The sequence below is a fragment of the Mobula birostris genome, chromosome 4, assembly GCF_030028105.1.
Source record: "Mobula birostris isolate sMobBir1 chromosome 4, sMobBir1.hap1, whole genome shotgun sequence".
Lineage (NCBI taxonomy): Eukaryota > Metazoa > Chordata > Chondrichthyes > Myliobatiformes > Myliobatidae > Mobula > Mobula birostris.
Genome location: NC_092373.1, coordinates 97,287,418 through 97,300,193, shown reverse-complemented (window position 1 = coordinate 97,300,193; position 12,776 = coordinate 97,287,418). Strand labels below are relative to the sequence as shown.

General features: G+C 44.9%; 1 protein-coding gene across 2 annotated transcripts in view; it reads left to right on the top strand.

The window, feature by feature from the left end:
- The window catches only part of ryk (receptor like tyrosine kinase), a 348,374-nt gene that overhangs the window by 151,053 nt on the left and 184,545 nt on the right, over nucleotides 1–12,776 (top strand). For both annotated transcript variants that reach the window (XM_072255833.1, XM_072255834.1), the window contains exon 6: nucleotides 6,114–6,258. In XM_072255833.1, the coding sequence (XP_072111934.1) occupies nucleotides 6,114–6,258 (145 nt within the window). The remainder of the gene's footprint in view (nucleotides 1–6,113; nucleotides 6,259–12,776) is intronic.

Below are 12,776 nucleotides of genomic sequence, written 5' to 3'. Positions count from 1 at the left end.
CCTCCATTTTAAAATTGAAACTGCGTCACAAAAACAAACACGCAACAGAAACGGAGGCACAACACGTTCTACCTGGAAATCTACAAACTCAAAAATCCCACTGCGTCACCTGAGTCGACCCTTATATAGTCACAGGGCACATGTCATCACGTGACTTCACATCGGCGGGAAAATCACATCAGGTGACCTCCAAAAGACCACTACATCATTCTCACAAAAAAAAACAGATCTCCTTGAGCATGTAACACCGGGATTTGACAAAGTGAGTTACAGAGAAAGGTTAAGTAGGTTAGGACTTTATTCCCTGGAGCGTAGAAGAATGAGGGGAGATTTGATAGAGGTATATAAAATTATGATGGGTATAGATAGAGTGAATGCAAGCAGGCTTTTTCCACTGAGGCTAGGGGAGAAAAAAACCAGAGGACATGGTTTAAGGGTGAAGGGGGAAAAGTTTAAAGAGAACATTGGGGGGACTTCTTCACACAGAGTGTGGTGGGAGTGTGGAATGAGCTGCCAGATGAAGTGGTAAATGCGGGCTTACTTTTAACATTTAAGAAAAACTTGGACGGGTACATGGATGAGAGGTGTATGGATGGACATGGTCCAGGTGGAAGTCAGTGGGACTAGGCAGAAAAATGGTTCGGTACAGCCAAGAAGGGCCAAAAGGCCTGTTTCTGTGCTATAATGTTTTATGGTTCTGTGGTTCTCTGAGTCAAGGGACATTTCAGTCCTAAATGGACAAAACCATACCTTTTGATCCTTAATGCTCCTAAGCCAGACAGTGATCATTACATGTTTGTCAGAACAGGTTTTACATGAAAAGGCTGTTCAGTAGGTAAAATTGCAGTGTTCAGCAAATAATTAATTGCTGTTTCCAATTCTTAGCTCTACATGCCTTTATATCCTTGGTAAGCAAAAATTATTAATGGAGTGAGCTTTTTGTGTGATAGTTTTGCACACTTTTATTGCTGTATGATCACTATTTACCAAGGAGAAGGAATGTAGGATATGGAGATCACTGTGGAGTGTGATAATATGCTGGGCATTTCAAGATAAGGAGGTAGTGTTGGGTCTCCTAAAGAACAGGAAGGTAGATTAGTAAGTCCCCGGTTATGAAAAGGGTCATTGCTGGAACCTGCCGAATATATTGTCATGTCCTCTCTAGCCACAGACAAGGTAATACTGGCGAGTAGCTAATGTTGTTCCATTATTCGAGAAGGTAAGTAGGGATATTCATGGAATCCATTGAACAATGAGTTTCACACAGTGGTAGGGAAGTTACTGGAGATGTTTCTTAACGATAGCATTTATGAACATTTGGAAAATTATGGCCTTATTAAGGGCAGTCATCATGGCTTTATGCAAGGCAACACCATGACTGAGTAATTCAATTGACGTTTTTGAGGAGATGACTGAAGTTGGGCTTGTTGTCTGTATTGATTTTAGTCAGGCATTTGATAAAGTCCCTCATGGAGAGGTTTCTCTAGAAGATTGAGATGCATGGGATCTGTGGTGAATTGGAATTGGCTTGCCCATTGAAGGCAGGGTACTGTTTGATGGGATATTCTGGCTGGAGGTCTGTGACTAGTGGTGTTCGTGCTATTCTGCGTATGAATGACCCGGAAAGAAACAGAGTGGATTGGTAAGTTTACAGATGATATAAAGGTTGGTGTTGATGTGGATGGTATAGAAGACTATCAAAGGATACAGTAGGATAAAGAACAGGTGCAGATATGGATGGAGGAGTGGCATCGGGGAATCTGATGTGGAGCATGTCAGCAACTTTAAATTCCTTGGAGTTATCATTTCTGAGGATCTGTTGTGGACCTGACGTGTACAATTATGAGGGAAGCACAGTAGCACCTCCACTTACGTAGAAATATGTGAAGATTCGGTATGACATCTGAAAGATTGACAAACTTCTCCAGATGTGTGGTGCAGAGTATATTGGTTGGATGCATACAACAGGAATTCTGCAGATGCTGGAAATTCAAGCAACACACATCAAAGTTGCTGGTGAACGCAGCAGGCCAGGCAGCATCTCTAGGAAGAGGCACAGTCGACGTTTCAGGCCGAGACCCTTCGTCAGGACTAGTCGTTTATTGTCATTTAGTAATGCATGCATTAAGAAATGATACAGTATTCCTCCGGTGTGATATCACAAAGACACAGGACAGACCATGACTGAAAAACTAACAAAACCACATAATTATAACATATAGTTACAACAGTGCAACAATACCATAACTTGATGACGAACAGGCCATGGCACAGTAAAAAAGTTCGAAGTCTCACATCTCACGCAGACGGGAGAAGGAAGAAAACTCTCCCTGCCATCCCCGACCACAGTCCGACTCTGAGTCGTCCGAAAACTTTGAGCCTCCGATCAGCCCTCCGACACCGAGTACCGAGCACCATCTCTATCCGAACGATTCAGCCTCAGCCTCGGTCGCCAGGAGCAGGCAAAGCCGGGGATTTTAGGGCCTTGCCTCCAGGCCAGAATAGTTGAATGCTCCTCTCGCGGGATGTGGGAAGGTAGGGAAACCTCCAGTGTCCCAACTACAACTGCAGGAAGTGCATCCAGCTAGAGCTTCTAACAATCTGTGATAAAGAGTTGGAGCTGGAACTGGATGAACATCTAATCTTTCAGGAGGCTGAAGGGGAATAGGTAAGACGTATTGAGAGGTAGTTACGCCAAGGTGCAGGACACAGGAAACTGGGTGATTTCAGGAAGGGGAAAGGGGTTAAGGAGCCAGTACAGAGTACCCTTCTGGCCATTCCCCACAACAACAGACATACTACTTTGGATGCTGTTGAGGGGAGGGGAAATGACCCAATGGAGGAATGTCATAGCGGTCTGTTTTCTGGCACTGAGTCTGCCTCTGTGACTCAAGAGAAAGGGGGGAGAAGAGGCGTGCTATGGTGATAGGGGATTCATTAGTTAGGGGAACAGACAGGAGATTTTGTGGGTGAGAATAAGATTCCTGGATGGTTTGTTGCCTCCCAGGTGCCAGTATCTGGAACATTTCGGATCGAGTCTTCAACATTCTAAAGTGGGAAGGTGAACAGCCAGAGGTTGTGGCTCATGTAGGTACCAATGACATGGGTAGGGCAAGTGATGAGGTTCTGCACAGAGAGCATAGAGAATTAGATGCTAAGTTAAAGGGTAAGACCTCCAAGGCTGAGATCTCTGGATTGCTACCCATGCTGTGTGCTAGTGAGGCCAGAACGCGGAATATTAAGCAGTTTAACATGTGGCTAAGGATTTGGTATAGGAGGGAGGGCATAAGATCTTTGGATTATTGGGCTCTCTTCCAGAGAACATGGAAACCATACAGAAGGGATGGTTTGCACCTGAACTGGAGGGGGGACTAATATCCTAGTGGGAAGGTTTGTTACTGCTGCACAGTGGGGTGTAAACTAGAGTTGCAGGGGGATGGGAATCAAGAGTGCCAGAACAGTTGTGGAGAGGCTGTGCAGGCAGATGTTGGTAAGACGTCAGACAGAATCAGGAATCATAAGGTTAAGCATGATGCGACTAGTCTCCTGAGCTGCATATGTTTCAATGCAAGAAATATCATTGGAAAGGCAGATGAGCTCAGGAAATGGATCAACACCTGGAATTGTGATATTGTCGCCATTAGTGAGTCTTGGTTGCAGGAGGGGTAGGACTGACAGCTCAGTATTCCAGGATTAAGGGAGGAGGGGTGGCGTTACTTGTCAGGGAAAATGTTACAGCAGTACTCCAACAGGACAAGCTGGAGAAATTGACTAGTGAGGTGTTATGGGTGGAACTGAGAAATAAGGAAGGTATGACCACATTAAATGGGGTTATATTACAGTCATAGGGATTTAGAGGAACAAATTTATAAAGAGTTTGCAGACTGAAGTAAGAAACATAAGGTTGTTATAGTAGGTGATTTTAACTTTCCACATACTGACTGGGACTCTCATACTGTAAAAGGGCTAGATGGGATAGAGTTTGTCAAATGTTGTCTGGTAAGTTTCCTTCATCAATATGTAGAAGTCCTAACGAGAGAGAGTGTGATACTTGATTTGCCATTAGGGAACTATAAGATTGAATAGGTTAGGATTTTGTTCCTTAGAACATAGAAGATTGAGAGGAGATTTGATAGAGGTATTCAAAACTACAAAGGGTATAGATAGGGTAAATACAAGCAGGCTTTTTCCACTGAGGTTTGGTGTGACTACAACTAGAAATCATGGGTTAAGAGTTAAGAAATTCAAGTAGAACATAAGGGAAAACTATTTCACTCAGAGGGTTGTGAATGTGTAGAATGAGCTGCCAGCACAAATGGTGCATTTGAGCTCGATTTCAATGTTAAAGAGGACTTTAGATAAGTACATGGATACTGGGGGTATGGAGGGCTATGTTCCTGGTGCAGGTCGATAGAAGACGGTGTAAATGGTTTTGGCATGGATTAGATGGCCAGTGGGCCTGTTTAAGTGCTATGCTTCTCTGATTCTATAAAACTCTGATTGGATTCGTGTGTTCATTTATAGGAAGGATGTGGAAGCTTTAGAGAGAGTGCAGAGGAGATTGACTAGATGCTCTGAGATTAGAGAACATGTCTAATGAGGGCAGTTTGAGTGAGCTAAGGGGTTTTCTCTTTGGAGCAAAGGCGGATGAGAGGAACACACAAAATGCTGGAGGAACTCTGCGGGTCCGGCAGCATCTATGAAAATGAGTAAACAATTGAGTTGAGAACTGGAAAGGAAGATATCAGATTGAAAAGGTGAGGTGAGTGGAAAAGGGACCAGCTGGAAGGTGAATAGGTGAAGCCAGGTGGGTGGGAAAGGTAAATAGCTCGAGAAGGAATCTAATCGGAGAGGAGTGTGATCTATAGGAGAATGGGTAGAAAGAGGGGCACCAGGGCACATGGTAGGCAGGTGAGGAGAAGAGATAAGAGGCCAGAGTGGAGAATAGAAGAAAAAGGAAGGGGATGGGAAAATTTACTGGAAGGAGAAATCGATGTTCAGCATCAGTTTGGAAGCTACCTAGAAGGAACATGAGATGTTGCTCCTCCATCCTGAGAGTGGCCTCGTTATGACAAAAGAGGAGGCCATGGACTGACATGTTGGAACGGGAATAGAAACACAAATTAAAATGCTCGACTCCCAAGACATTCTGCTTTTTGCAATGAAGCAAAGGTGCTCAACAAAGTAGCCCCCGATTAATGTTGGGCTTCACCAATGTAGAGGAGACCACATCATGAGTACCAGATACAAAGGACAATCCCAACAGATTCGCAGTTGAAGTGTTACCTCACCTGAGGTGACTTGATAGAGGTGTAAAAGATGATAAGAGGCACAGATGGAGTGGACCGCCAGAGACCTTTTCCCAGGGTGGAATAGCTAATAGGAGGTGCATAATTTTAAAATGATTTGAGTAAAGTACAGATGCGGGGGGGCGGGGGGGATGTCCAATATTGTTTTTTTTAACACAGAAAGTGGTAGGTGCGTGGAAGGCACTGCCAAGGGTAGTGGTAAAGCCGGATAATTAGGAACATTTAAGATGTTCTTAGAAAGGCACATGGGTGAAGGAAAAACGTAGGGCTCTGGTAGAGGGAAGAAGTGTTAGATCAGGGGTTCCCAATCTTTTTTTTGCCACGGTCCCCTACCATTAATTGGGGGAATCAGTGGACCCCAGTTTGGGAACCCCTGGGTTAGCTTGATATAAAGATCAGCACAGCATCATGGGCTGAAGGGCTCGTACTGTTCTGTGTTCTATAAACAGAACATTTATCCACAGACTCAAGTTCTTGTAGGTCAATTCATTTAACTTCCTTCCAATTAGAATACATTTTTTTTGCTATGCTACCACCCTGGTAATACCCTCAGAAAATGATTAATTTGCTTTCAATTCCATGAGCTTTAATTTAAGATTACTCTTTTGAGAATCCTTAATTAACTTTTTCTCATGGATTATATAAAGTGCATAATTGAACGTTTCCAATCCACTTCTGTAGTTTTCCCAAATAATTTAGTTGGTCTTCAGACATTATTTGTCTACTGCATATCTAGTTATACTTTTTTGAATACCATGAGAGTAGCTAGGTTTAATTGTTGTCCATGTGCTTATTATTCTACAGTTCACGCAGTTCACGTTGCTCCCACCACCTCCACTCGTGTATTCTACATCAGTGTTGGAGTGTGTTGTGCAGTCATATTCCTGGTGGCAATTATATTAGCTGTGCTGCACCTGCATAGCATGAAAAGAGTGGAAATTGATGATAGGTGAGTGATTTCCAGTTTAATCATGTGGAAAATGTGTTTTTCAAAGCATGAGGACAAAACAATTCTTTTTTATGTGTGAATACAGGCATTAGTCTTTTTTGTGTTCTGTCAGTTGTAACTTCAATAGTGATGTAGGTTAACTGAGAGGAGTTGCTTTTGCCCACCTAAAACAGAGGGATGATACTCTCAGTGGGAGTAGTACATGGATTTTCTTCCAGAAAAAAATGTCACTCTTTTGGTCAGTAGGAAGCTTTGTGATAACCTCGCTGAAGAATATGGGTACTTCATCTTTAATTTCATTTTGGAAAATCATCTGCCTAATTTAACTTTACCTCTGTTTCTTATAAACAAACACCAATGATTCTGCAGATGCTGGAAATCTTAAGCAGCACATACAAAATGCTTGAGGAACATAGCAAGTTAGCCAGCATCTACTGAGGAGAATAAATAGAATTTCGGCCCTAGATTTTTCGTCAGGACTGGAAAGGAGAAGCTAATAAGCTTCAAGCTTCTACTCCCTTCCTTTGCTATCCTGATAAAGAGTCTAGGCCTGAACATCAATAATTCCTCTTCACTTTTTGATTCAGACATCTTTCCCCTTCCTTCTTAGTCCTAAAAAAGGCCCAAAACTTCAATTGTTTACTCTTTTCCATAGATGCTGCCTGACATGTTGAGTTCCTCCAGCATTTTCTGTTTATTGCTTTGGATTTCCAGCACCTGCAGACCTTCTCATGTTTCTAATGATCGAAGTTCCTTTCCTGTCCTTTATTGACTCCAACTTAATTTCTCCAACTCCATATCTTAACATGACTAATGTGTTAAATGTTGCAAAATAATGATATCTGTCTCATGATGGAAAATCAGTGAATATTGTCATATGTGGTAACAAATGGTTATTTCACTGAGAGAAAGTTCTAATGATCCAGTGACATGTTTAAATCTCGACACCGTTGCTAAGGAATAGTTTATCGAAATAAACATTAAAATTATTTTGAAAAATAAAGCAACTGCATTTAATGATGAACAATAAAAGTACCATGTGGTTATGAGCCAATATGTTCCTTCTGTGTAGATAGATAGATAGATATACTTTATTAATCCCGAGGGAAATTGGGTTTCGTTACAGCCGCACCAACCAAGAATAGAGCGTAAGTATAGCAATACAAAAACCACAAACAATCAAACAACAAAATGCAAACTATGCCAGATGGGAAATAAGTCCAGGACCAGTCTATTGGCTCAGGGTGTTTGACCCTCCACGGGAGGAGTTGCACGTTCGATGGCCACAGGCAGGAACAACCTCCCGTGCTGCCCAGTGTTGTATCTCGGTGGAATGTGGCCGAAGTCCAACGGTAAAAAGTTCAATATCCGGTCTACAAACACGTTCCTCGAAAATATGACCCGGATTGCACCATCTGTTGTTAACCAGAACAGTAAGTACCCAACTGCTTTACGCTTACCACTCTCAGTGCACTTCCGGTCAGCTGGAACGGTCTGGAAGCCATCCATGGAGAAGTTTTGATCGGGAATGTCCTCATGCAGCCCCGTTCCAGTGAAGCACACAACACTGCACTCCCGAAATGTTCTCTGATGCCTGGCTAGCTCCGTGAACTCGTCCATTTTATTACCCACCAAACTCCTCTTCTCCATGAGTCTCTGTTGTCTCGATCCGGTCCTCTTTCCTCGACTTCGTGATCCCCTCTGCATCCTCTGTGTGTTTTCCTCCAGATTTCAGCAGGGGTGTGCACTGCTCTGCTCGCTAAACCGGCCGGCATTAGCGCAAACAGCTGGTCCCTGGAATACACAGTGCGACCTTGCTTCTGTCCCGCGTGTCGTGATGTAACTATTTCCAGCGCTAAAAACCCAAATAAAACTCTCTCTACCAGCATGTTAGGGTGCAGCTTCAACGTGTTACCGTGAAAAAAAATGCAAAAGATAATGTAAATTAAAAAGTAAGAATACTAATCGAAAACGGCTGTACCAGGCTGCATGCACGACCAGCACATGCGCACTAGAGAATCTAGAGATCACTAACTTAGAAAGGACACCAAGATGCAGATTGTTTTTTTTTTACATCATAAGCCTTTAGAACTCATTTTCAAAGAATTATAGTATTAAATTTGCTACGGTCCCAATGTATCCTCATAAGATTATGAGGTGCTTCTTGTGATGGACATCTTTGGAGCAGTGCAAGAGATCAAATACACAGATTGAAGAATTCAAGTGGCAGGCAGCTCAAGGTCACCATTGTGATCACCTAATCTGCTTTGGTTTCTCCAATGTTCATATGTATGAGATGTCATAACTTGGGCCTTGTAACCCAGGAAGAACTTGTAGTGCATTTGGTGCTCACAGTGGAGGCTCTGCATAGGAGAGACCAAACATAGATTGGCAGTTAATATTTCAGGTACCCATTTTTTTTCCTTCACAGATGGGGTTGTTCCACTGCTTTAAATTGATTTTTCATGTCTTCAGTCTAACTGCTGTTTTTAATGTAAACACGAGGAATTCTGCAGATGCTGGAAATTCAAGCAACACACATCAAAGTTGCTGGTGAACGCAGCAGGCCAGGCAGCATCTCTAGGAAGAGGTACAGTCGGCGTTTCGGTCTGAGACCCTTCGTCAGGACTAACTGAAGGAAGAGCTAGTAAGAGATTTGAAAGGGGGAGGGGGAGATCCAAAATGATAGGAGAAGACAGGAGGGGGAGGGATGGAGCCAAGAGCTGGACAGTTGATTGGCAAAAGGGATATGAGAGGATCATGGGACAGGAGGTCCAGGGAGAAGGAAAAGGGGGAGGGGGGGAAACCCAGAGGATGGGCAAGGGGTATAGTCAGAGGGACAGAGGGAGACAAAGGAGAGAGAGAGAGAAAGAATGTGTGTATATAAATAAATAACAGATGGGGTACGAGGGGGAGGTGGGGCATTAGTGGAAGTTAGAGAAGTCAATGTTCATGCCATCAGGTTGGAGGCTACCCAGACGGAATATAAGATGTTCCTCCAACCTGAGTGTGGCTTCATCTTTACAGTAGAGGAGGTTGTGGATAGACATATCAGAATGGGAATGGGATGTGGAATTAAAATATGTGGCCACTGGGAGATCTTGCTTTCTCTGGCGGACAGAGCGTAGGTATTCAGCAAAACAATCTCCCAGTCTGCGTCGGGTCTCGCCACTATATAGAAGGCCACATTGGGAGCACTGGACGCAGTATATCACCCCAGCCGACTCACAGGTGAAGTGTCGCCTCACCTGGAAGGACTCCCCCATTTCACGCAAAACGCATCTCCCCCATTTCAAGCAACTCTACTCTCAAACACATCTCCCCCATTTCACGCACATCTGCTCTCTCTCCACCCTCCTGTCACCCCACTAGGAATAGCGATCCCCTGGTCCTCACCTACCACCCCACCAGCCTCCGGGTCCAACATATTATTCTCTGTAACTTCCGCCACCTCCAATAGGATCCCACCACTAAGCACATCTTTCCCTCCCCCCCCCCACTTTCCGCAGGGATCGCTCCCTACGTGACTCCCTTGTCCATTCGTCCTCCCCATCCCTCCCCAATGATCTCCCTCCTGGCACTTATCCTTGTAAGTTGAACAAGTGCTACACATGCCCTTACGCTTCCCCCCTTACCACCATTCAGGGCCCCAGACAGTCCTTCCAAGTGAGGCGACACTTCACCTGTGAGTCGGCTGGGTTGATATACTGCGTCAGGTGCTCCCGATGTGGCCTTCTATATATTGGCGAGACCCGACGCAGACTGGGAGATCGTTTTGCTGAACACCTACGCTCTGTCCGCCAGAGAAAGCAGGATCTCCCAGTGGCCACACATTTTAATTCCACATCCCGTTCCCATTCTGATATGTGTATCCACGGCCTCCTCTACTGTAAAGATGAAGCTACACTCAGGTTAGAGGAACAACACCTTATATTCCGTCTGGGTAGCCTCCAACCTGATGGCATGAACATTGACTTCTCTAACTACCGCTAATGCCTCACCTCCCCCTCGTACCCCATCTGTTATTTATTTATTGTTACGTACCCCGTAACTGGATTGCCAAACCAGCAGAAATGGATCACTCAGTTGGAGTCTGGATTACTGGAACTAAGGAAGTTTTATTAAAGAAATAAGCAACACAGTACTCTAATCAAAAGGATAATGAATACAACAGTTCAGCAATGATAAACACACATGTACGCAGAAACTAGGATAATAGGATCAGTCAAGCTCTATCGTCGTCTAGGGGTAAATGACCAGTTTCAAAGTGATGCAAAGTTCAGTTCAATTGAGTTCAGTTCAGTTCACAGTAATCACTGCCGTGGGAGAGAGAGAGAGAAAGCGAATGAATATTCAAAAACAGCTTCCACACAGACCTTCGATATTCCTCGCAGTCAGCTTTCGGGCGAGCCCTTTGTAATGTCTTCTGAGGTTACCGACTGTGACCCCTCCGTTCCTCTACAGTGAACCTGGCACCCAGGCAGGGGCGGACACACACCAGGTTCCCACCGATCGTTCCTTTCCACCCTGTGCATCTATGGCTCGGTCCCGCGACCAGCCCTCCAAAAACTCCCACAGACTTGTGGGAGACGCACCGCTTCCAGGGTCTTGTTACCTCGGGGTGTCGTGTGTGTCTTGCCTTAGCAAACCTGTCCCTTTTTATCCCCCTGCTGGGGTATTGCCTGTCCATCACTTCAAACAGTTCAGGGTTCAAAGAGGAGCCGATCTTGACAGCTCTCAGACTGTGTCTCCTTCCGTTACTCTCTCCCGTCCCTTCATTAACATCTCCAAATGCTGCTCCATTGTTTTCCTTATCTCTCTTTCTCCTGAAGACAGGTGGTAGGCCAACTGCTGATTCCACTGGTGCCAGCACAGGACAGTTAACATCTTAGTCTATGTGTACTTTCATCACATTATGTACATACATTCTTTCTCTCTTTCTCCTTTTTCTCCATCTGTCCCTCTGACTATACCCCTTGACCATCCTCTGGGTTTTATTCCCCCCCTCTCCCTTTTCCTTCTCCCTGGACCTCCTGTCCCATGATCCTCTCATATCCCTTTTGCCAATCACCTGTCCAGCTCTTGGCTCCATCCCTCCCCCTCCTGTCTTCTCCTATCAATTTGGATCTCCCCGTCCCCCTCCCACTTTCAAATCTCTTACTAGGTCTTCTGTCAGTTAGTCCTGATGAAGGGTCTTGGCCCGAAACGTCGACTGTACCTCCTCCTAGAGATGCTGCCTGGCCTGCTACGTTCACCAGCAACTTTGATGTGTGTTGCTGTTTTTTAAACTAACTATTATCATGACTATTACCAAAAGAACTCTTCCGATGCATTTTGTAAATTCCATCCCAACCAAACTGTGCACTACGGCAATTCCTTTTGATACTGGAGAGCTAATAATGTCACACACAAAATGCTAGTAGAACACAGCTGGCCAGGCAGCACCTATAGGAAGAGGTACAGTCGACATTACAGGACGAAGGGTCTTGGCCCGAAACATTGACTGCACCTCTTCCTATAGATGTTGCCTAGGCTGCTGTGTTCTACCAGCATTTTGTATGTGTTGCTTGAATTTCTGCATCTAGTGTTTGTTCTGTTTGTCCTGGATGCATAACATACAGTCGGAATATGCTCGTTAACATCAGGGCATACTATGTTGGAAAAACTGACGAGTTCTGGTGTGACATGGACAGTTTACGCCGCTACGGACTACTATCCACTACCAAGCCGGCTGCTTCCCAAGGGAGGAGGAAGCGAAAGCGCTGTTGAGAGAAGACAGAGGAGGGGTAAGAGGGCCGGCATCCATGCTAGGCTAAAAGCTAACCCCACCAGGCCAGCGGTACCGTCCCTCCTACTCTCAAATGTCCGCTCCATCGACAACAAGCTGGATGAGCTGCGTCTGCTGAGAGAAACACGCAAGGAATTTAAAGACTGCTGTGTGTATGCCTTAACGGAATCCTGGCTCCATGACAACATACCAGACGCGGCATTACAGCTATAGGGAATGACATCGTTTCGTGCAGACAGAGAGGCAGCTAGCTCCGGTAAGAGCCGAGGAGGAGGTCTGTGTGTTTATATAAACAAAGACTGGTGTGTGAACGCTACAGTAGCTGCTAAACACTGTTCACCACTGGCTGAGTTTCTCATTGTGAAATGCCGGCTGTTCTATCTGCCGAGGGAATTCACCACCATGCTTGTGGCAGCTGTTTACGTAGCTCCCAGTGCCAATGCTAAGGCTAATGCTAACGAAGCACTGGGAGCCCTGGGAGTGTGTGATGGGGTGAGTTCACTCTGTATCTGACCCTGGGAGTGTGTGATGGGGAATTCACTCTGTATCTGACCCTGGGAAGGCCTACATGAAGCCATCAGTGAGCTACTGACTACACATCCTGACAGCTTTGTGGTGATTGCTGGGACTTTAACCACACCAGCTTAAGGACCGTGTTCCCCAAATTCCTGCAATATGTGGATTTCAAAACCAGGGGAGACAACACACTGGACTTGGTTTATACCAACAC